The 26549-nt window shown below is 34.6% G+C and overlaps 1 protein-coding gene across 4 annotated transcripts in view; it reads left to right on the top strand.

Moving 5' to 3' along the window:
• Positions 1-26549, top strand: part of LOC136041733 (protein TANC2-like) — a 281477-nt gene that overhangs the window by 66269 nt on the left and 188659 nt on the right. For all 4 annotated transcript variants that reach the window (XM_065726482.1, XM_065726481.1, XM_065726480.1 and 1 more), the window contains exon 4: positions 9459-9555. In XM_065726482.1, the coding sequence (XP_065582554.1) occupies positions 9459-9555 (97 nt within the window). The remainder of the gene's footprint in view (positions 1-9458; positions 9556-26549) is intronic.

Genomic DNA, 26549 nt, shown 5'->3' with positions numbered 1-26549 from the left:
ATATATATATATATATATATATATGTCTATTCTGACCTACCTGAATTAAAAGGTGGCGGAAAACCGCGGTGGCATTAAAACACTGCTACGGTGGAAAATACAACAGAGAATAATTGAAAGCAGACCGTCCATAATGCATTATATTGACTACCTAACCTAACTAAAATACCAACTCTATATGTTAAATATTTAATTAAAATATACCTGCATTGTAGTTTATCTTTCTCAGTCTAAGCCGATTATATCCGAGTGCATACTGAGATACAGAGAGAAACTGGTTTTATTACAGAGAGAAAACAAAGTGTGGTTGGGATATTTAACAAGCATCTAATTTCACAGAACACGATGACAAAGTGAAAAAGTAGGACAACGAACAAAAATGAGGTAAACTATAGCGAATGAATAAAATGAAAAATGCAATATTTTGGCCAAAATCTCTGCCTTGGTGCAGAAGGATAAATAAAAACATATGGATAAAAATCCACGGACAAGACAAACTTTTAGTTTTGTTTTTAAAGCATTGTCTTTTTCCTTCACTGCTGGTGAAATCCGTCCAAATTCTCAAGTTTAAACCTATTGAATATTTTTTTATTTAAGAAACGACGAATTCTTTCCAGTTTTTGTTTAATTACCCTCCTATTACCATAATTATACTACCTCTGGTTATAAAAGAGTACAATTTGTTGTTTCTTCCCGCCCGACCAATAGAGCAGGTTTTTCACAATTCGACGCATTGGTTTGGATGACTGGACCTTAGTTGAGTCAGGCTTGAAGCTATACAATAATCATCAGGGATGCCAAATAAAAAATGTAAGGGAGCGGCAGAAATTTTGCCCCCCCCTACTTCTGTTTTTCTTAATGAAAATACTAAAAGGGTGTTTTTGAAAATCTTTCCCCTCCCCTTCCCCTCCAGTTGTTGTTCCTAAATAATATTAAATGAAAAAAACAAGTTTTTTTTAATTATTCCGTCTATGAAAGGGGTCAGAATTGAATCCCCTCCTCGACGCCTGGCTCTTTACGCTAAAGTTTGACTATTTGTCACAGCTCTACTTTTTAAAAACATAAAAAACTTTAGCGTAAAGAGCGAGGCGTTGAGGAGGGGACAACCCATTTCATAAACGGAATAATTTATGTTCGTTTTAAGTTTAAATGTCGCTCCTTACTTGCAATTAATTTTTTTTTTAGTTCAATTTCTGGCTCACCGCACATGAATAATTAAAACGAAATTTGCATATTATTTTTTTTTCCGACTAAATGGCTTGCTCATAGTTTGGATCGGACGATTTTGATAAAAAAAGGGGTGGAGGAGGAGGCCTAGTTGCCCTCCAAATTTTGGTTACTTAAAAAGGCAACTAGACCTTTTTATTTTTATTACGAACTTTTTAATTAGTAATAAATATACGTAACTTACGAGTTAACTTGCGTAACGAACCTCGATATTTGTTTATTTTTATTTCGTATATGAGGGGGTTCGCCCACTTGTTCATACCTCACTCTTAACAATAAAGATTGAATTTTGTCCCAATTCTTTAGGAATGACCCCTAAGGAGGAGACGACCCTTATTTACGTAATATTTCTGTTCTTTTTAGGTTTTAATGCTACTCCTTACTTCCAGCTGAAAATTTTTTGTATTTATTTTCTCATTGTTTTTTTTTAAATAATACTGGAAAATTCTACAGCCCCTTCATGGAAATTCCCTTCCATTATGATAAATTCCTCCATGGAAAGACCCTCCCACTTAACCACCCCCCTTGACCTACCTCCCTTTTTCAGCACATAAAGTCCCCCTGAAAATGTCTTTGCACTTCCCAATAACCCTTGCTGTAAGTAAACAATGGTCAAAGTTAGTAATTTGCAGCCCCTCCCCCGGGGACTGTGGGGGATCAAGTCATCCCTAAAGACATAATTATCAGGTTTTTCGACTATGCTGAACAAAATGCCTGTCTCAGAATTTTGATCAGGTGACTTTTGGGGAAAAAATGAGCGTAAGAGGGGGCCTAGGTGCCCTCCAATTTTTTGGTCACTTAGAAAGGGAACTAGAACTTTTGATTTCCGTTAGAAAGAGCCCTCTCGCGACATCGTAGGACCACTTGGTCGATACGATCGCCCCTGAAAAAAAAAACAAAACAAATAAACACGCATCCGTGTGATCTGTCTTCTGGCAAAAATACAACATTCCACATTTTTGTAGATAGGAGCTTGAAACTTCTACAGTAGGGTTCTCTGTATACGCTGAATTTGATGGTGTGATTTTCGTTACTATTCAATGACTCAGTGACAATGAATTTCACAAATGACAATGAAAAAGATTCAATGACAATGAATTTTTAATTATTTAGCCTAATTACTATTATTTATTTTGATTATTATTATTATTATTTTTTATTTATTTATTTTATTATTTGATTAATAATTTATTAATTATATTCCTTTATTAACAGTGCCCTCTACTTTAAAAGAAATTTCTAAAATTACAAAATGATTAGAACTGTTAGATTATTTATCTGAAATTTTGTGTCGCTAAAACTTCTTCGCCCGGAGCAAATGTCCCCTCTGCCACTCCCCTAAAATCACCTCTGACGAAAACTTGTTGATCACGGTTTTTAGGCATGAGCATACCCAAGATGGGTTCGGGTGCCAAAAAGTGTTTTGGTTTTGATGTCCTTGGTACTTTGAGAATTTTGTAGTAATGGAGTTAGTTCAGAAGGGGGGGGGGGGGCTAACGCACCGTCTTCTCAAAATCCATCCATGCATTAAGCTTGTATGGTCGTAATTTTCATTGTATCTGCGATATAGAAATGCGATAAATATAAGTGTGAAAAAGACACTTATTATGATAACGAAATGTTTTCGTAGGCTACTCATGGAGCAATGAAACAGATGAATTTTAGATAATAAATTCTCTTAAATTGACAGAGTTGGTAGTGTTACAGCCAATTATTTGGTTTTCTTGAAGTGATCAGATAAAAAAAATTATAGAACTTCGTTTGATTCACAATTGCAACAATGATAACATTCTAGCTGTATGTTTTGTTTCATTGTATGTCAATTACATATGCTAAAGTTTATGTAGGCGTCTGCAGAAAATGAGATACCCGCTATTTTCATATGGAAAACTTTTTTTTTTTATTTTAGATCACTTCCACATGAATTAAAGCTGTAAAGATTTAAGGAAAATAATATATTTCATTCCTCTAGTTATTAGCTAGATCCGTGGCGCACCGTGGGCACTGTGAAATGTGGAATTTTTTGTGAAATTGGTGTCCGTGAATCTGGCACTAACAGAGACTGACTTCGGGGAATACCTTATATATGAGTGTGGAGGTAGGGGTGAAGAAATGAAACAAGATGAATTACATGAATATACAGGGGACGTTTGCGAAATCATAAAAAACTTTAAAGTTTTTTGGAAGACACAGGCCCACAACCTATCTCTGTTCTGCTTACATAGCGTAGTTCTGTTAAAGGCTCAAAGTTTTCTTTTCTAATCAAATTAACTCTAATCAAACATTTCTAATCAGATTAACTCGAGGATTACAGAAATACTTCCTACCCTGTATTTTTAAAAGAATATGAAATAATGGAAAAACTTAAGGGGCCAAGCCCAACGGATCCCTCATTTACATATGTCTATTGCCAAAGTTTATTTGCTATAAACTTACAAGAAAAACTTGAAAATTCAGGACTGACCTAGTGTGTCGTGCTTTGGCGCAAACAGTTTTAACTCTAAGGAGGTAAAAGGAGATATTTATCGGGGTGGCAGGTGCTTCAAGAAGTACATTTAAGGCAGGTACGTTTGCAGATGGGCCTTTTCCCTCCTCAACGGTATTTCGAGACTTATATAATTCTTCCTTTATTTTTTTTCTATAAAATACGCCTGTTTTTGTTGTCTTATTTAAATTTGTAACTCCTTCCCTAAAAAATAAAATAAAGAGTCCTCCCCTGCTAGAAAAAAAATATTGCATGCGTTCTAGTTTCAAACCAAAGATTGCGTTGGGAGGGTGGTATTTCTGGCTAACTCTGCGATCATATTCCCTTTTATCCGACACCTTTGTGCAAATAACTTCTTATCTACAAGACTAAATCGTGTTTTTTCTTAATCGCTCACGCAAAATTGATTTTCTGATTTTATTTTGCCTCATGGCCCCTCTCTCTTAGAAAGAAATGCGCACATGTTTGATTTCAGACCAAAAATTCCTATGGATATGGGAGGGGTCCTTACGGCCAGCTCATAATAATGGCAAGTGTATGGAAGGAGAGGATTGTTGACTGATGATTGACAATTCTTCTTAATCACCCATGTGGAATTAGCTTTCATATTTTAGTTATTTTATGACCACCTCCTCCCAGAGAAAAATATTATGATTTCAGTCCAAAAATTTCCTTAGAAAGGGGGATCCTTACGGCCAGCTCATGAGAACATCACATTTAAACCGGTGAATCTGTACAAAGATAGGACTGTGGACTAGAAAAAAACGAGATAACTTCTAATCTAGACGATTAGCGCGCGATTTCTTCTTAATCAACCGCACAAAATTAACTTTCGTATTATGTTTTTTTTTATATCCCATCAATACTAACCTTCAGGTAATGGCCTAATAATTTGTTCTGTATTACGACCCGAGGCATAGGCCAAATTAGCTCAGTCTATAAGCGCTTAATTACAATTTTCTTCCTATGGTTACAGGTGCTTTTGACAAAGCCCAATATAGTCACTTAACTATTCATCTGTCTTTTAACCATTGTATCTTTTCAACCGCCGATATTTAACGCCTTTTTTGTTATGCGACTTAAAGATAGTTCGAGGGGAATACGATACCCATTTCTATTGAAAACCATTGTTCTGAAATTATAGCTTCAAAGTCGTATAATTAATGGTTTTGTAATGGAAACTTGTACTTCCTTTTCCTTGTAACTGGAGATGAGTAGGGTTTTGAGAAATAGTTCGTGCAAATTTTCAACTTTATTTCTATTGCAGTCTGTATTACAATTTTTTGTTTGTTTTTTGTTTTGTTTTTTTCGAAGACGAAGCGGTTATGTTTGGAATCAGTTAAAAGCTAAATCTTTTTCGCTGTCCAGAAAAAAAGAAGAAAAGCGGACTAAGTTAATTTTTCGGTTAGTGGAATTAGAATTGAAAGTTCCTATAGGTACTCGTAGTAACGTTAATGGGGGGATGTCCTCCATCCAAAAGTCTTTTGCCCCCCTATATAATTTAAAAAAAATCTGTTTTTCCGTATCTTCGTTGAAAAATATGTTTTTTTGGTACTTTCTTTGAAAATATTGAAACACAATAAATCCCCCCTCGATTCTGAAAAATAAATTTTTGCCCCATCCCCTAATTTCCGTGGATCGACGCCATTGGGTAGGCCTTCGGGTATTACTGATAACAAGACGCATTTCTAGTAAAAACAATTGTTCGCCACTTTTTGTTTCGAAGTTGTGTAGATAATGTTCTTGTAACAGAAACCTATACTTCCTTTTCCTGGTAACTAGAGATAAATAGGGTTTCAAATAGAATTTTGTGTCAGTTTATTAATTTTCTCATACATAGACAGTTTGTGGCAAAGACGATTTTTTTTTTTTTTTTTTTTTTTTTTTTTTTTTTTTTTTTTAAGCAGTAGAAAAGCACATAGCCTGTGGAAGTTAAATATAACAAAAAACACATGCAAATTATATGCCATAGAAAACATAGCAACTTCCTGAAAAATAATAAAAACTCAAGGTTTGGGAGAGGTGAGGCTGAAGCCTCTTGTTCTTGTGTGCATACCTTGTCACATGTTTAAGACCGTATCAAGGGGGCTAGTGGGTTCGAACCCCCTCACCCGAAATGTTTGTCTGACTCATAGTAACGTAACAAAAATTCATATAAATAAATTTTGATGCACTTTTTAAAGCTTTTGTATCCCTCCCCCCACTCCCAGAACAAAATCTTGGATACGACCCTGCTCAAGCTAGAACAGAAAAGTTAATTATTAGGTCCAAATAGCTGAGCATTTCCGTATCGTAAATAGTATTCAGTGAAGAAAGATATAGGCCTATAATCTATTTTGTAAACTTAATATTCACTTGTCAACTGTGATATGTGTATTTTTGAGTTAATCAATTTTGATTCCGATTTTTTTTTGAATTACTAATCACAGTGACTTGCTTTTTTGATAATGTTATAAATGTTTCAATCTGCACGACTTCGATATTTAGTTGTCTAGTGCGACTCAAATCCATTGGCACAGGTTTTTTTTGAACAGATCATTGTTTCATCTTTTTTTCTCTTGAACTGCAACATATTCATACACTCCACTAATTAAAAATTCAAGGGACCGTCCACTTTCAAAAATCACTTACACCGGGTGGTGTGTGGCGGGTGCATTTTACTTGGAAGAGCAAATAGCACCGCCAGAAGTACACTATATGACGAAAAATGAGCAACTCCCTCGAAGAAATTACAACCGTGAAGAATTGACAAAATAAAGCAAATTGCTAGGTGTTTAATATGTAGGATGTTGATACAATCTTAGTTTAAGGCACAGGTTGTCAAAAGATTGAGAAAAGGAACGGAAGAAAACACAATGAACAGGGCCGTACCCTGGATTTTGATTAAAAACAAAAAAGAATACGGTATTGTACTTTACAGTCCCTGCCGGTGATACTGATTTCTGTTTCTTGGCACTTCAGTCAGGAAGTGTAATGGGGGGGGGGGCTAGAAGCCAGTGCAATTGGGCCTGTTTACCCTCCCCAAATTTCTCCTGATACCCATTTAGTGCTGGGTCGACTCTGGCTGAGCTTATATAGTCACGCCACTGACTCCCGTCCCAAACTATATAATTGGGTACACCAGGATTTGAGCCCTCGCTTTCTCGGACGAAGGATCCAGCGAACCAATCCACTTGGCTAGGATGGGACACTTTGATTTGCATTCAGACAAATTTCAGATATGGGACAGGGTGTTCTTTAGGCATTAAACAAGAGAAAGTCACATATATCGCTTAATATGCGGATTGATCTTTGGCGGTAGTCTCCTGGTTACGATCTTGAAACTGGATGCTATTGTTAACAATCATCATCGTCATACATAGAGGCATAGGTAAACGGCTTCGAGCCCCCTGCTGATGTCACATTTTGCACCACCTTATAACGCAGGTCATCCTATCTTACATGACATATATCCAAACGGGGCTGAAAAGAGGGTGACCCAGGAGCTAGGCCCCCTTGCACGCCCCCGTAACTGCGCTACTTCTCCTATATTCGAGACCTGATCTGTGAAATCTATTGTAAATTGAAAATGCTTACAATAACTAAGAGGAAGCTGTAAACTACCCTCTGGAAATTTAAAATACCCCGGAAGCTGGCCGCGCATAATATCCTATAATCCCGAAATTCTCAGGATTTCCCTTTAATCTTTTATGTTCTACATATAATTTGTCTATTTTCAGTACTTTTTTTTTATAAGTTATTTCCACAGGGAAATGCCGTTCCCCCCCCCCCAAAAAAAAAAAAAAAAACTTGGCCAGGTGAATGATATAGAGTACAAAATCTTGTAATACTTTAATTAAATCGAATACCTAGTTTCCAAAAACAAAATAAAATCTTCTCTAGATTCGTAAATTAATAGATTTGTTTGGCGAGGGCGAGAGGGGAGGGGGGAGGGAAAATTAGTAACGGCAAATTTAGGTTGGTTAAATGGATAATAAAGAAAATTCTGGCAACAAAACAATTGTGAACAAGCCCCCCTTTCCCGCGTAGGTGTTCATATATATATATATATATATATATATATATATATATATATATATATATATATATATATATATATATATATATATATATATATATATATATATATATATATATATATATATATATACATATATATATGTATATACATATATATATACATATATATATATATATATATATATATATATATATATATATATATATATATATATATATATATATATATATATATATATATATATATATATATACATTTATATATATAAATATATATATATATAAACAATAAATTGGCAAGATAATTTCTGTAGGTGCTCAAACAACATTTTTAATCAAAGTTGTGCAAAAATGAATATGTTCAGCACGAGATCGGCATCCGAAGAAATGGATGTCTTATTTTTTTTTAAGCACTGATAATTCTAAATGAGCTATTTCTGCAATCAGCTAAGACCTCCTGATGTTTTCTTCTAAATTTTGACCAAAAAAGGGTATTTCTTGTTTGTTTAGTGGCTGAATCAACCGGAACAGTAAAACGATTTCTGTGGTTTTACCATTCATTGTCTGAAACTGTTTAGCAGTGCTAATTAACTTAAGAGGTATTGAACTAGTGGCTTTTAGCACATGTCTATTAAAAATTTGGTGAAATTGGCATATTTTCGAGATTTTCCACGCCTGTTTGATTTTTCAAACTGAACATTATTTATTTAAATAGACAGTTATCCTTTTAGTACTATCAAATCCTAGCCAACAGCAGTATATAATAATTATTTCATTGAATTAAACAATAACTACATCTAGACAAGGCCGTATCTAGGGGGAGGGGGCTAGGGTGTTTGACCCCCTCCTTCTGAAACATGTGTTCGACTCGTAAAAACTTAACAAAAATGAATATAAACAAAATTTGTTATACCTTTCAAACAGAAAAACCCGGACACAAGAATTAATTTCTTTTGAAGGATCATCCTAGGACCGCCATCTTTAAAAATGCTGATAAAAAAAATTTGAAAATCCAAAAGAATCTCTTTTTTCATACAGAATTTTCCAACCCATGATGTGTCTATTTTTAAAAAATGACGGAAATTCATTTTAATATATATATATATATATATATATATATATATATATATATATATATATATATATATATATATATATATATATATATATATATATATATATATATATATGTATATATATTTATATGTATATATATATATATATATATATATATATATATATATATATATATATATATATATATATATATATATATATATATATATATATATATATATATATATATATATATATATATATATATATATATATATATATATATATTTTAGCACTGATTTTCTTTTTCAGCACTATAGCTATTTTTTGGCAGTCAGCCAATACTGGAATATATCAACAGGTTGTGCAAATTTTACCTTGCTCTTCGGAATAAGTGACCCTCCAAGATATATGCCAAGTGGCGGAGAGTGGGTGACCCCTTGATTCAACCTTTCTTATATTTGCTTAATTTAGCTGCACCTTATACTTTTTATGCTAAAACATGTCCAAAGTCATTTCAAACATTTTAGTAATGTCAGTTTCCTACGACATTGCATCAACCAATTTAATTGTCATTTGTGTCTCTTTCTTTGATTAACTTTGATAATCCAATGGCATTGTGTCTTTAATTCTTGCTATAGTCAGTTTTCCTAACGTCATTTTTTTGAAGGGTGATCCGTCTCAAAGTTCACGAGGATCAGTGTCTCCAAATAAGTCTCCAGTACGGATAGACCGTTCTCCTGGAAGAGGCCTGTATTCTAGTCGGGGTAAGGTTTATTCTTTCTTATTAAATGTTAGAAGATTCGTCGGAAGAGGTAATTTATTTTAACGAGCAACCATATAAGTTGTGTACATTTTAGAGTATATTCCCAAAGTTATATTGGGAGGGGGGGGGGCAAAATACATTTGTCTGGGAGAGGGGTTGGTTGGGCAAATACTTTCTTAGTTTTAGTGAGATGTAAAAAGCACTGCTTTTACCTCATGCTTTTTGCTTTTGTTGCAGTTTTGCTTTTCTTTTCAGTTCATATATATATATATATATATATATATATATATATATATATATATATATATATATATATATATATATATATATATATATATATATATATATATATATATATATATATTTAAAAAAAAGAAAATTCAGAATTAAGGGAAAGTGGTCCTCTGGATGTTCACCCAGTGGCGTTCGGAGTTATGCTCTTGAACAACGGAATTGAGAGAGAGGCGCATCAGTTCACGAAAATCTATAGACGGCAAAGATTTTTTCCGATTTGTTTGTGAAGATATTCCAATAAAATGTTTTTTAGAAATAGAGGGGTTTGGGAAGGGGCATTTTCTTTGTTTCCTAATGAATATCGAAAAAAGGTATTTTCCAAAATTCTCTCCCCCCCCCCTATTGGTGCCCCTGTTCCCAGAAGTAAAATTTCCGGGAGCAGAAATCTTCAAAAAAAGTTGAAGCAGAATAATCGAAAATTGAGCTCCAAGTTCTAAGCTTCAAGCTAATTTGAGAATTTTTGAGCCCAGAACAAGAAAACGAATCTCACACTTTCATTGTTTTTCAGGAAAGCTAAGTAATCCAAGCTTTTCAAGCATTCCAACTGTAAAATTTTTAAAAATTGCTATGGGTAGCAGGATACTACTACTGATAACTCACTATAGCAGCAAGCTGCCTGAGGCCAACACTGCTACGCACGCTTTTCCTTCATTTCAACCTATTCAAAACCCCCTTCTTTACACCCTCGCAAGAAGTTCCAGTTCGGGGAGCCCTTTGAAGCCTATAACAAATTTTAGGAATGAAAGTTTCTCTCCTCAAACACTTAGCCTACTTAGCTTAGGCTTCATTTTTTATGCATATTTGTTATTTTTTCGAATTCAAGTAGGTCATGGTGTAACGAACGATGTCTTTAGAAAGTTTACTATGGGGTGCTAAATTCAGTGAAGACTTATGCTAGGCAAGTGTCAATGATAATTTCTTTGACGACTCTGATTTCTCCTTTAAAGGCCAACGGAAAAGTAAAAAGTAATGCGAAGGAAAAGAAAAACTACATTTGAGAAAACAAAGCTGTAGAGAAAAAAGGAGAAAAAAACTAGTATCTAGGCTAAACTAGTATAGCACAAAATTTCGAAAAGTGTAAATTGAAGAATGTTCTCTGTGTGCCACAGGGGAGTTAATACACCAAAGTATGGGGGGTGGGGCAATTGTGTTTTTTAATCTTTGGGGGGACACTTGTCCTATTTTTCTTTTGCGATTTTTTTCATGGAAATTACCAAGAAAGGTATTTTTCAATGTAAATAAAACAAAGGTATTTGTCGGGATCTAGGGGAAGGGAATCTAGGGATGCAAATGCTCCACCCCAATTAACGTGTCTGGTGTAGTGAAACTGTACAAGGCGGCTACATGAATTCAAAAGTTGCTCTTGAAGATTGAAAGATATGCTTTAGTTGACTAAAAGATAATTGTTTTTGGCCTTTACGATGCAATTAACGTGATTTTGATATGAAAGGCTCAAATTCCAACTATTTCTACGATTGAATAAAAGAATATATCAGATATTGGAAAAAAAGGAATATCTTGAAACATCTTTATTCGGAAATAACTTTGAAAAGGTTTACTTTGACAAATCTTTGCAAAGAAACAAGTTTAGAGAAAATGGATCGAGCCAATCAATCAACTTTGTTTAAGTGGCAACATCGAAGCGGCAACTTTGTCTAAGTGACAATCGAAGTGCCTACAAGAACAATCTGAAAAGAGCCTTCCTTTGCCGAGAAATTTGTGCAAGATGAGCCATATGTATAGTTTGATACTTCATAGTTTGAGGACATAGGGCGCCTGGCCTCCTTGCCCGTCCCTCGTGGCGAATTTGGAGGACCTGTCATTTTGGGTCAATCTGACCCTCTTCATAACCGACCCTCTTGGGCATTATCAAAGAAAAGAAGAGAGAAGACTATCCTATACTTTCGTTTTATAAATTGTACTTTAATTCCATTGATTTATCTTGTGGTATATTCTTGCAAGTCAACTACATTATTTCTTACAAGTATTTCAGCAAGGAAGTCAAACAGCCAGCCATTTTTAACCATTGTTATGTCACATTATGGGTCAGTAAAAAGAACAAAAATCGTGTCTTAAGAATTTCATACTAGTAAACATGACGAAAAGTTTTTGAGTCATAAGGGATTTCTCTGTCCCTCTGTGGTATTGCTGTTTCCTCTTCCTTCAGAGTCCATGAAAATAAAGGATAGCCATCTTCCTTCTTTTCTTTGATAATACCCAAGAGGGCCGGTTATGGCCTGTTCTGATTTTGGTTGAATCTAATGGACAGGCATGACCAGCCCAGATTGACCCAAAACGATAGGTCCTTCGAATACACCCACAGGAAAGAGCAAAGAGGCCAGGTATTTTCATTCCAAAAGCTTTAAACTATACGTATGGTGTTCAAGATTATTAGTGATATAGCACTAACGATTGGTGATAATTGCCAGTGATTTTCTTGGTCGCTAATAGAGTGAAAGTTTGTTCATTAGAAGTTCTTGATGGCCTCATAAAATGCTCAGTCCAAGTTCGAGTTATAGCCGCTTTTGTTGCTTTATTTATTTATTATCTTTGTTTTTGCTTCTATATTGCTTCTATAATGAAGCAAAAGTCACTGCAAAAAGTTTTATGTGAGAAGTAAGATAATTTAACATGTCTCGGAGTCTGCAAATGTTTGTTCAGCTTCACATTATTTCTGCAATTACTGAACAAATTGCTAGCTAAATCACTGTTTAAATCAGTAGAAGCCATCTGTAAAAATCCATTCCGTGTAGTTATTCTCACTTATCACAATTATTACAATTTTATTATTTATTATTGACAGAGTGAAACCCGCAAGGGTAAGGACGCAATATTTAAAACGCGAAAAATGGTATTTTTTTATTCTGATTATTTGCAAGGTTTTTGTTCGGGGAAAACCTGGGTTCCGTTACTTCCTTCAATTTTCAATGTGTCCCTCAAGAGCCCCCACTTTCAAAAATCCCGTACACTAGGTGACGCGTGCCAAGTGTGGCAGAAGTGTGCCAAGGTTGGCCAAACTGCGCCAAGGTGGCAGAACTGTGACACAATTGGTGCTTTGAGATGTACAACAAGTGGCGGAAAATGGGTGACTCCTTGGTGTCTCTTTAAATTAATGAGTTAGATTACAATTTGGATCACTTTTGGAATTGAAATGGCGAAATAAATATTCTCCTTTTTGGAACCTGGTCCAGAGTGTCAAGTACTCGGTCCTGGAAATTCTTTGGACGAATTTTTTTTTATCTTGAGCTTCCACCCAACCTCTTACGAATTTTCGGAAGTTACTACGTCAGTTTCTTCTCCATAGAAAGTGGATAAATTTTTCTCGATTTTTCTCGATTATTAGAAACTCGATTTTTAGAAACTCAAACTTTATTGGCCGTTGAGGCTCCCTATCTTTCTCTTAATCTTTCCTATCTCTTTCCAATCTCTTTTCTATCTCTTTCTTTCTAACCAGAAGAAACGGTATAATAGCTTATATTGAACTTTGAAAAAAAAGAACATATTCAAGCCATCAGATAAACTATTAGCACAGTTGGTTTTTCAGTTTCCATTTTTCTTGGGATTTTCATTGACTCTAAGTAGCTATTTGATTTCATTTAATTTAATAACCAATAGCATGTTTTCAACCATTTTCCTGGCAATGAATTTCCTAAAACTTGTTTTCAAACAGTTCGTGGTGACGAACTGTAAGTAAGGAGCGGACTTGGCTCAATCGTAACCGAAACTCTAAAAAACGAAATTTTTGTAGCAATAGATACGTCAAAAGAAGCGGATTTTCATACTGACTTCAAATATTTAAGTTTCATCAAGTTTAATCTAACCCATAAAAGGTTACGAGATGTATGAGAATATTTGCCTTATTTACGAAAAAAAAGGGAGAAAACCCCCCTAAAAGTCATAGAATGTTAATAAAAATCACACCATCTGATTCAGCCTATCAGAGAAAACTAATGTACAGGTTTCAAGCTCCTATCTGCAAAAAATGTGAAATTTTGAGTATTTTATCAGAAGAAAGATCACGGATGCGTGTTTATTTGTTTTTGTTTTGTTTTCTTCCCAGGGGTGATCGTATCGACCCTGTGGTCCTAGAATATCGCGAGAGTGTTCATTTAAACGGATATTAAAAGTTCTAATGTCCTTTTTAAGTGACCACAAAAATTGTAGAGCGACTAGGCAACCTCCCATGCTCACTCTTTTCCCGAAGTCACCCGATCAAAATTTTGAGATAGCCATTTTGTTCAACATAGTCGAAAAATCTATTAAATATGTCACCGAGGATGACCTAATCCCCCACAGCCCCCGGGGAAAGGGTTGCAAATTGTGAACTTCGCCCATTGTTTGCATATTCTCTTGGTTATTGAGAAGTATACAGACGTTTTCAGGGGGAATTTTTTCTGGTGGGTGGGGGGGTCAGAGTGAGAAGGTCACGTGGGAGGATCTTTTCATGGAGGAATTTTTCATGGGGGAAGAGAATGTTCCATGGAGGGGGTGCCGGATTTTCCAGCGTTATTTAAAAAAACATCAAAAATTAAATAAAAAAATAAGTTTTTTTCAACTGAAAGTAAGGAGCAACTTTAAAATTTAAAAAGAACAGAAATCATCACGTATATGAGGGGTTCACCCCCTCGTCAATGCCTCCCTCTTTACGCTAAAGTTTTTTTAGTACTTTCAAAAGGCCTATTTATCCTAATTAAACTTGATTCAGGGGTAATTCTTAAAGAATTGGAACAAAAATCAAACTTTAGCGAAAAGAGTAAGGTATTGACGAAGGGGTGAGCCCCCTAATATATGTGCGATAATTTCTGTTCGCTTTAAGTTTTAATGTTGCTCCTTGCTTTCAGTTGAAAAAACTTGTTTTTCTATTTAATTTTTTAAAGAAACGAAATCTGGCGACGATCCTCGTGCTAATGGTAGGAAGTATATGTTATATGCATATATGTATATGTATATGTATATGTTATATATATGTTATATGTATGTTATATGTATGCATATGTTTCTATGTAGTATACATGTCAAGGTACAATTACTTTGTCCAACTCGCTACCCTTTTCTTGTGGGTATAAATGAAAAGAAAATTGGAGAAACTTCTTATTTATGGGCCTCAAAACTCGCATTTCTACTAAGTATCGAGGGTAGGCTGATTTTAGGATACCCAGTACTTGCTCTTTTTTCTAATGTGTGAAAAAAAAACACTTAAAGTGCCGAAACCCTATAGGCAAGTGTATTCTCCTGATGAGCCCTTGTGTTTGGTTGTTGCCTCTGAATTATTTGTCTTTATTGTTTCTATTGTTTGGTAAATGACGATTTATACTTATTGACGACATGACTGCCTGTCCATGGATTATTCTTTATGGTTGATTGTGTATGGCTATGCTGTTTGGCCTAAGTGATGTATGGATGAGTAGGGTTAAGGCCTCATTCAAGTGCTGGTCTATATTAATCACTAATTTAGGAAAACAGTCTTACTTTTCTCCTTCTGTCTCCTTTTTTTTTATGTGTGTTTGTGCTGTTGCATTGGTGATTTCTCTTTTCATAATATATGTCATATCAATATATCCAGGGCGTAGCTACAGTATTTTTATTGAGGGGAGGGGGTGGTATTGAAGTAGGGGCTGTTAAATCAGTTGTGAAGAAAACTAACTATTTAACAAACACGCTATTTGGTCAATGAAAAAAAACATTACCCAATACATTATAAACAATAAACACTTTAAACAATAATAGATGTAAGTACTGACGCTTGGCTTTTACTAAAATTGTCAGTAATGAGCTGCTGTAGACGGTAGTAGTATACGTCTACGCAGAGGATTCCCCTACCCCCTCCCCCAACTCCTACGCAGAGGATGTTCATTTCATAATTGAATGAAGGTCTATTCAAATAGCCCCCTGTATAGTGCTATTCATTTGTCCGTAATTTTGAATGGATTTTGTCTCTGTAAGATTTAATTTGTTGTACTAAACTTTTAATGTACGTGATTTATTGAAATATTACTTATGATTTTTATTGAATTGATTTGTTTGTGGGTTCACCAATTTATAATAAGAAGTGGCATTGATATCAGCGGGCCAGATTTCCAGTAAAAATACTTGAAAGTCAAATTATTACCATAGATTGTGCAACTTTATTTTCTGACATATTTCCCACATTTAAATAGTGACCGTATTTCAAATTTGAAAGTATTCGAAAAATAAAGTTAGAATTATTAACTTATCTGTTGGGTATTGTTTAACAAAGAATATCCCGAAAATCTGAACAATTCTTCGGATCATCGCGGAAGAAACCTTAAATTAATAAAAACTTGGCAGGGATACTAGTTGGAAGGGAAAATGACTCCCAGAGTTTGAAAATTGCCTCCCCTTTCTATCTTTGTTCAAAAGAAAACGAATTCTATAAAAATTGCACGAAAGTTTTTCTTTTGTAAATTAGAATAAGGGCGGTGTACATTTCCGGAAAGGGGGGGGGGGTGTACTAAATATCTTTTTTATGTATATAGTTCCCTTTACAAGCAATACTCGGTATCCTAGTGATTCACAATAAAACTGATAACAATAGAAAAAGAGGAAGGGTTGGTACCACTTATACATGCACACAAAATTTCGAAATTGTGAGAAAAATATACAAGATTTGTTTAAATTCGCTTTATTCTATTCTCAGCAAACATTTCGTTCAGCGTTCTGATGCAGAGACACATTTCTCATAAGAAGCGCTGGTGTTGTGTGAAATGTGGCGTTGTGTTAGTCCTAATTCTTAGCACATTTATGGCTTTTTGGAGCTGGTTAAGGGAATATTTAGAAAAGCGAAAATAGCAAGAAGTCAGCACGGTAAAAGAAAATACACTAGAATTAGGGCTAAAAGCCATAATCTAACATGAAAAACAAAGTATAATCTATTTAACGCATGTCACTACAACACAATGTTTCTTCTTACAAAATTGAATAATAAAAATAGTTTTTTAACTGAAAGTAAGGGACAAGATTAAAACTGAAAGCGAATAGAATTATTCCTTATGCGAAGAGACTATCCCCTCCCAATATCCCGGTCTTAACGCTAATTTTTTTAGTACTTTTATAAAAGCTTCTTATGGCGTGTTTAAGCTCCTTGTGTTTAAAAAGTTGTTCCTAAAGAATTGGGACAAAAAGTAAAAGTTTTAAGTAAACAGAGAGCTATTGACGACGGGATAATCCCGTCATGTATGGAATAATTTATGAATTAAAAAATCCCAAAAAATCGGTTTCATCGATCAGGGTTGATCGATCAAACCATCAACGAAAATACTGAAAAACAAAGTGAATATTTCAGGAAGAATATTGCTACGAGTTCAAAATATAAAATTTGATTGCGCAAAATTTGCGAGGATTAACACCCTTTTTGGAGCTGTTTCGCCTTCTTAACAAACAATTTTCTTGCGCTAATATTTTTTGACTAGTTTACCTAAAATTAACCAGTTTCACATATTTAGAATAAGCATTAAGAGCACATTCTTTTTGTTTTCACATTCTCAAAGATACACTTTTTTTATTTAGATAATATTGGCCCGGGTTGTGAATTAAAAAATCCCAAAAAATCGGTTTCATCGATCAGGGTTGATCGATCAAACCATCAACGAAAATACTAAAAAACATTTACTGAAATACAGTGAATTTTTCAGGAGGACAACCGCCTCCCTTCTTCATCGCGAAAGAAATTTAATAATTTCTGTACGTTTTGATTTTTATTGTTAACCGCGTTAACTAAGAACTGTTAGAAAAAACTTCCCAAAGTGGAGATGCAAAGTGGAGATTGGACAACTACGCTAATAGAATCCAGGTAAAAAGAATATTATAGAAATAAATAATAAATGATCATTAACACCAGGCTGACATCGTGTATTAACCCTGCTTAAAACCGGAAATTATAGAAAAAATAAATGTTAGTATTATTTGAAGGATAGAATTCATATAGAAAAAAGGGCGGTGCCAGTCATTTTTCCTTTCTAAATATCTGCCATCCAAAATATAGTAAGTGCTCTCGTCCCTTTCTGTCTCTATTTTTTTTCTGTTCGACCAAATCTAAGGTTTGGTTTGGGGGATGGGCTCAACGAACGGAGGTTTACCTCCCGTGGACTTTTTCTAACGAACTTAAATAAGTTTTTTTTACCGTCACTTTTGAGACCAATATACGTGTTGGTGAAATATCATTTTAGTTTTATAGATGTTTTTTTTAGTAGAATTTTTTTTTTACAAAACTTGATTTAAAAATGATAAATCTACGAATCGAAGTAATGTTTGGGAGGGTGGTCAAGTTGGGTTTGACCACATTGAGGTTGTAAGAGAATGGTCATCATAAACCTCTCAATGGATTTTACAGATGACTATTGAAAGATGTTACAACTGATGTTTTATTATTAAAGGTGCGGTGTTATTACCACTTTTAAACAAATCTCTGCTTGAATTCCCAAAAATTATTATGCTTAAAAAAAAATCCCCCCTACAACACATCGCATAGTAGACAAGCTCCCCGTCTATTTGTCTGATATTCATGTCTTACGAATAATTTGGTCCTATTCAAAACAATCCCCATTTCAAAATTAAAAGAAATAAAAAATAATTCGAAAGTAAATAAATAATTCAAATAAATAAATAAACACAGATAATTAAATACTTCAATAAAACTTATTTTTTTTAAGTAAAAAATAAAATAATCCTATTCCAAGAGTGGTAGTCTTTCCGAATAAAATCAAATTTTCAGTAGAGCACAAAAACACTGTGTCACGGGGTGCAGAAAAAAGCCCAACTAATAACTACTACTTCATTTGAAAATATATCAGTTCGAGCCTTCAGAACCGGGTGAAACGTCTAAACTCGCGAGCACTTACATGTCACAATTGTAAGGGCAAATTTTGTTCGACAAAATATGCTATTTATGCGGAAGCCATTATGTTTTTCCTCAATAAATGTTTTTTTTTTGTTATATACTAAACAAGGCCAAATCGAACTACTTGGGTCCCTAAAAGGAGCGTCAATCGTGGTGGGTAGAAGGGTTCTTTCCTACAGATTTTGGTATAAATATATTGTTTTGGTGTTTTCATTGAAAAGTGCCTTTTTTGGTATTTGAAATGGGAAAAATAACATAAAACAAAAAAAGTTGCCCACTCTAGATTTTGAAAAATTATCCCGTCTCCTGAATTTTCGTGAATTGGTGCCCCTGTGCATTGTAATTTAAATCTACAAGTGTAAGCAAAGGTCGCCTTTTTGACACCTGTAGTTTTTCAGATACTGTGTAAATGGCTCTATTGTATCTCGGTTATCTGAAGTCTTTTAGACAGTATCAATCAATCGAGTATAATGATCTCATTCAGGGTATGTGAAATTCTCAACTTTGAGAAAATTGTCAGATACTGCCTTTTAAATAGGGCAATCCCAATTGTCCCATGATGAAATACAGCTTGTGCTTTGTTTCTTGTGCTTTTGTGCAGTTGTGCTTTGTTTCTCAGTGTTGATTTCGTTTGAAAATTTTGCCAAACCTAATACTTTTAGAAGAGGGGGTATAAAACAATTATAATTCGTACTGCTATAAATTGATTTTTAGATCCAGTTTCTCGAATTTCTTAATTGATTGCTAGAATCCAAAAACACATGTTTTTTGTTTTAGTCTTATGCGGATGAAATGATCTTATGCCAATATTAACCAACATCGACATACCAACCATCAATGGGGTCAACTTCCATTTAGAGTGACACTACTGTAAGCAACGTAAAAATGCGCCTAATTTTATTAAACTGACATTTCCTTGGAATTGTTGCTGATTGTTGGTGTATTAGTCCCCCACACTAGTAAGGTTAAGACTGATGGGGGCCAACTTTCTACAACCTGGGGTACATCTCCGAACGTTAAATGTGCCGCAGAGTTCCGTCATGCTTGGCAAAGTTTACACCACACTTGGCACGCATCACCTAGTGTACCTGATTTCTGAAAATAAGTGCCCTCTCGGGTTAGACCCAGACTCGCTTTAGACTGCATTGACAAAGAAAGGGTTATACTTATCGAAAAGCTTACACATATGTATTCCTATTGAAGTTTCACATAAAGGAGCAGAAACATTTGGATGGGGTTTTGGGCAGTTGTGAGATTTAGAGGCTCTAGTCCTGCGGCTGGCATTCTCATCCATACCCATAATCCCCAAGATAGAAGATCTAATCTTTTTGTTTCATTGATCCCTTCTCCTAAAATCTGAAGTCCAGGAAATTCTTCTGTGGATCTTAATAGCAGGTGATCATGTTAGAAAATGGGTAAAGAAAGAAGCCAAGTTTGCTGTCTCTATGAGCTTACCCACGTGACCCCTATATAAGAACCCCTGCTGGAACCCATTCTTTAGATATCCTTTTCTTCTGATAATCTGTTTCCTCTACCAATCCTTGAACAATACTTCGGACTTGAGTCATATTCTTTATGGGCTTTGTTTTTCAAAAACAGACAAATAGTATAATATGAAATTAATTTTGTGCGGTTCTGGGTTTAGAGCATTATCTGGAGATCTCTCTTCACCCACGTACGTGCCTGCTGCCCTTAATTCTAAATTGAACCCTTTTCTTACTTTACCTATTTGGCTCATGATCTCTAACACGTAGAATTCTTGACTTATAATTTGAGCGTTCTTGAATTTTACATCCTCAATCTTCTAAATACTTTTCTTTGTTTCTAAATCTTTAAGATGCTATCTCGGCAAAAAGCAAGATCACTATCTAAAGCAAGCCACGAAAACTATGCTTTCGTGAAATTTAATGGTTTCATTGCTTGAACATTCCTTACAAAAATGTCTATTACTTTTTTATAAGAGTTATCGCAGATAACTCGATATCATGAAGCATTGAGTCATAAGCAAGGGGCTACCTACTATGCTTTTTGCGCATAATTGGTGTGCCAGGGCGCAACAAGGGGACACCCGACTAGATTTTGGAAAGTATATTTTATCTGTAACTTTGTTATAAATGGCTGAAAAGGCGCCACTGAAGACTAGTGTCGGTACTTGTGTCTTAAAGCCACCACACTCAGAGATTTTGTATCGCAAGCATGAGACAATAACCGGTTTTCATGGTCTTTATACCAGACAATATTAGCTTCGGCTAGGTGGGAAACTACATTGTAGCTATGTTTTGATTAAATATTTAGTTGTTATTTTGGTTAGGTTTAGTTAGTTTAGGTTACTTATTTAATATAATGGGGTCCCTTCCATAATTCTTTGTTGAAGTTTCCATAATTTTGTTACTAAGCTATTATATTTTCATCATATTTTGGTATATTTCATTATGATTAACCTAACTTCAATTCTTGAGTGTGTACTAGTTAACAAGGAAGTACCGAAATCGTAATGTAATGCGTTCTGGTGGGGAGGGGGTCTTATTTCCATAATTCTCTGTTGTAGTTTCCATAGTCTTGTTACAAAATTATTTTACTTTCATCATACTTAGGTATATTTAATTAGGACTAACTTGACTTCTCGAGTGCGGTGTCTATAAGAAAAATTTATCATAGCGACGATTAATATGAAGGGCATAGGTTGATTCGGAACAGGGTAGTGTGTGCACTTGCGAAGGCAGAGTGTACTCTTGCGACGACACTGCGGAGCACATGTAATACAAGCAAGACATCGTTCGACTCAGGAAGCTGATCAATTTTGTATATCAAACTGTTCGTGGTAACGAACTGTAATAAGGAGCGACCCGGGTCAATAGTAACCGAAACTCTAAAGAACAGGATTTTAATACCAATAGTTACATCAAAATAATTGCATTTTTATGCTGATTTTTAATAAAATACCTTTGTTTATAATGCTTGTCCTCCAACTTTATCAAACAGTTCGTGGTAACGAACTGCAGTAAAGAGCGACCCGGCTCAATAGTAACCAAAACTCTAAACAATGGAATTTTGATACCAATAGTTATATCAAAATAATTGCATTTTTATGCTGAGTTTTAATATATAAGTTTCATCAAGTTTAGTCTTACCCATCAAAAGCTACGAGCCTGAGAAAATTTGCCTGATTTTAGAAAATAGGGGGAAACACCCCTAAAAGTCATTTAATCTTTAATAAAATCACACCACCAAATTCAGCGTATCAGAGAACCCTACTGTAGAAGTTTCAAGCTCCTCGCCTTGCTCTTTACGCTAAAGTTTTTTATTGTTTTAAAAAGTGGAGTTGTGACAAAGAGTCAAACTTTAGCGTAAAGAGCTAGGCGTTGAAGAGGGGACAACCCCTTTCATATGCGAAATAATTTCTGTTCGTTTTAAGCTTTAGTGTCGCTCCTTATTGTTGTTAAAAAAACTTTTTTTTATTTAATTTATTTGAAGCTCAATATGGATAACAGTTATGATTCCTGAATCAGTATCAATTGGTGGTTCTTAAACAATTGAAAATTTATTTTAAAACTTATTTTCTTAATTCTTAGTTGATATGGGCCGGAGTTCCCTTTTTGCTGGATTGCAGCTACTGTTTCAACCATGATTTAGATTTGGTCTTATGCGCTATCCCGATCACACTCGAGAAGTGAAGCTAGGTTAATCATAATGAAATACACCAAAATCTGATGAAAATATAATACTTCAATTACAAAATTATGGAAAATACAACAGAGAATTATGGAAAGAATGCCACCCGGAACGCATTGTATTAAATACCTAACCAGCTCTATTTATTAAATATTTAATTAAAATATACTTGCATAGTATTTTATTTCACTGAGGCTAAGCCAATTATCTCCGAATGCAGACAGAGAAATCGGTTTTAAACAGATTAAACAGGTCACACTTCTTAAGTGTGCTCGGGATAACACGTAAGTATGTTAGATTTTGCTAGCCCCATTTTGTATTTGATTTGTCATAGTTGACCATAGGCTGACCAGTTAGTCTTTTAATACGAAGGAATGGTGAATGACAAAAAAAAAAAAAAAAAAAAAAAAAAAAAATAATCAGCTTATCTTTATTGACCAAAAAGCTGTTCCGTCAATCCCGTCAAAGCGTCTGACTAATGCCGAAATTTATAGGTCTTTGTAGTTTGATTTAAAAAAAAAAAAAAATGAAAGAATAGTCATTAGAAAGACACTTCTCACGGAGACCCAGCGAAAAGTGACACGCTCTTTGAAGATAATCGAGGTGAGCATCATAAATTTCAATTTGAAAAAGCGTCAATTGAAAAATTAACAAAAATTGTGAAGAATTTAAAGTCAAAGAATTTAAATTTTTATCCCTTTTTTTTCTTTTTTTATGATGAGAGATGGCTGTTTAGAGATTGTATAGTGTTTCGTCTTTTTTTTGCGTATTTCTTTGATTTTGAATGAATAGTTATCATTTATTTGTTGTAGTTTTGCTGCTGAACAGGGACATTTTAGGTCCCTAAATTGAGCAGTATATTATTGATTGTAAGTGCAATTTTAGTAATCTTTATTTGATGAAATAAACGCATACCTACTATACCTACCTACTCAAAGTTGCAGAAATATACATAGATCAAATATCGTATCTTCCTTTCCCATTTATAGAACTTTAATTCTCATGGACAAAACAAATATGAATACACAAGCTAAACAAACACCAGATTTATTCAAACAGGAAAAAAGGCAAATAATATCACCTTAAGGAATTATAGCCCTAAAAACAATTATGTTCATTTTGTACGTTTAAAATCAAATACCATAACTAAATAAATGCAAGTTACAGGGGAGAATATGTTACTCTTAGGTGAAGGGTCCCAGAGACTCTCCACAATGTCCAGATTTTCGCCATTTCTCCCAATCTTTTTATGTTTCGCTTGTTTTTGTAAATCGCGGTTGCCCCCCCCACTGATTAATTCTTGCGTACAATCCTGATCACTATGATAAAAGCGTCAAAGAAAAGGAACTTGACATTTAAGTACTTGAATGGTTTTTTATGTATTTTCATTTTCTGGAATATGGAAACTACAACAGAGAATTATGGAAAGCAGGCTGACAAATATTTAAAAAAATGACAAATAATCAAGTTTTCTTTATTGACCAAAAATATGTTCTGGTTGTCTACATAGCAACCAATTATGGAAGCAAGTAACTAATAAGATAGTTGTCCGCAGCTATGTCATTTCTGGCAACCCGTTTGGCCTTTACCGGTATCCAAACGTGGACTCTCAGACATGTTGAATTTGGTTGTATAATTTCTGTCAAGGTCAAACCCTCTTTTTCGGTCCCCTTTTTTAAATTATGCTCATTTTGTATGCTACACACTATGATCTTAAGGAATGGCACATATGTGGAATCATAAATAGCAGATTCTTTTATTGTATTGTTATCAAACTTTAGTGGTTTAGAGCTTTGGTTATTATTAACAAGGACCGCTCTTAATTTACCGTCTTTTATCATGAACAATTTGGAATAGTAAGACTTGGTCCATGGTCGTATCCAGGGGGGTAGGGGGTTTAAAAACCTTCCCCCGAAATGTTTGCCTGACTCGTAAAAAACATAACAAAAATGAATATAAACAAATTTTTGATGTGTTTTTAATTTGTTTTTGCATCCCCTCCCCAAAAAAAAATATTCTGTAAATCCCTACCAGAAAAAAAGTCCTGGTTACGGCCCTGCTTAGGGAAATTCAGCAATCTAAGTCTTATTGACTGGCCATTATATATACCTTAAAATGAAAGTCGTAATAGAATGCTGAAAACGTAAGTCCATAGTTCTTCCTCAGTACTCACAATAATAAGTGTAATTAATTACTCCCTAGGGGCAAAAACGCGAATTTTTTCGTGTCCAATTCCAAGGTGTAGAGTTGGTACGTGCCTTGGGTATCCATTTGATGTTTAATTTATTCATCTTAGTTTATGTTTTACTTCGATATCAGTATGCCAGATGAGACGCTCTGTGTCAAGATAAAAACGCTCTCCATCATGGATCGGCTATTCTTGTTCCTAGTGTCCGTTTAAAATTATCACGATTATTCTTTTTTATGATATTCAGTTCTCACGACCACCAACGACGCTAGTTACGATATTTTTTTTCTGAGGGAGTAGTACCCTAATGTATTTTGGAGAGACACACAGCCCGTAACGGTTTTGGCCTCTTATGCGCCCGGGCCAAAATCTTGATTAGTGCTCCCCCTGTCTACCACAAATTTCTCAAGCCAAATTTTAACAAAATGTTCATTTATACAAAATTATTTCCAATTAGTTAATATATACCTTATTTTATTAATTGATTAATAATTTATCAATTGTTTTCAGATATTTACTGCACCTTCCACTTTAATTAAATAAAAGTTAAATGCCTAAAATTATAAAGTAATGTTAACCATTAGATTCTTTTTTTGAAATTATGGGCCCCTAAAATTTCTGGGCCCGGAGCAATTGCTTCCTATATCCCCCTAAAACCGCCACTGAAAACAGATTAACTTCCCACTGTATGGGTTTTAGGTGTTTGATCCTTGTATTAATTAAATAAATAAAAAACAATTTTTTTTAAATGGAAGTAAAGAGCAACATTAAAACTTAAAACGAACAGAAATTACTCCGTATATGAAAAGGGATTCTCCTCCTCAATGCATCGCTCTTTACGCTAAAGTTTGACTCTTTCTCTTAACTCTATTTTTCAAACAGTAAGAAACTTTAGCGTAAAGAGCGGGGCATTGAGGAGGAGACCACGAACTGTTTGATTCCCGTGTAAGATATCTGGATTTTTTTTTATATTTAGATCTGATGTAGATGATCATGAGGTCAAAATAATCCCCTTTCCTTCTTATAAAGTAAGAGCCGCTGATAATATTTTACAAACCCTATGCTCCCAGGGAGGCTTCCCATCATCTTTAAAAAAAATATAGTCTTAATGTTTGTGTTCGTATATTTTCATCCTGTCTTTATTAAAAATATTGTTCCTCTTTTCCAATGGGATATAGTCATACGGGATCATAGACAGTATTTCCGAAAGTAGGGGGCTACATCCCTTTGGTGGGGATTTCAGCGTAGTGTGCTCACTTTCCGCCACCTGCTGTAAAGCTCAGAACGCTACGTGTGACACACAGTTATGCCATGCTCTTCACAGTTTCTGGCACAGGTGACACTGCCATACTTGGCACGTGCCACCTGGAGTGCGTGATTTTCGAAAAGGGCGTCTCCTCAGATTTAAGATTAATATCGACGAAAATGAGCCAAAACTAAGTAAATTGCAGCACATGAGGTTCAACCTTCTCATTACGATGGTTCCAAATGTTTTAACTTTCTTTTTGTAATATCTTTCGATTCTGAATTCAATAAATAATTTCGTGTTTTAAAACCAACGGTGTTTCTATTTTAGACCTTACTTTGCCCTTACAAAAAAAGTAGACACATGAATTCATATATCTTTCTGTTTAATTGCTTTTAAAATTTAGAAAGAATTAATTTCCATGGAGTGCTGAGTAATTTTTTTCTGTAAAGGGAGTGGTATGCCTAATGATTTTGAAACCACTGGTATAGAAAGCCATTTAATCCGTCATGTAAATATATAAAAAAAAAATGGAGCTCCAAATTAATAGGAAATATTTTTTTGGTGTCTCGCCATATCGTCTTGTACACAGAAATCTTGTCAAAAATCTTGTACACCAGATGGCGGAACTGTTCCCAACTGTTTTGGGGACTGTTCCAATCGGAGAACTTTGCGGCACACAAGGCGTTCCGAGTTGTACACCATGTGGTGGGAAGCCAGTGCCCCTTGGCCTTTTCT

The sequence above is a fragment of the Artemia franciscana genome, unplaced genomic scaffold (assembly GCF_032884065.1).
Source record: "Artemia franciscana unplaced genomic scaffold, ASM3288406v1 PGA_scaffold_36, whole genome shotgun sequence".
NCBI classification, from domain to species: domain Eukaryota; kingdom Metazoa; phylum Arthropoda; class Branchiopoda; order Anostraca; family Artemiidae; genus Artemia; species Artemia franciscana.
The sequence above is the reverse complement of the archived record's forward strand: the minus strand, read 5'-3'. Positions and strand labels throughout refer to the sequence as shown.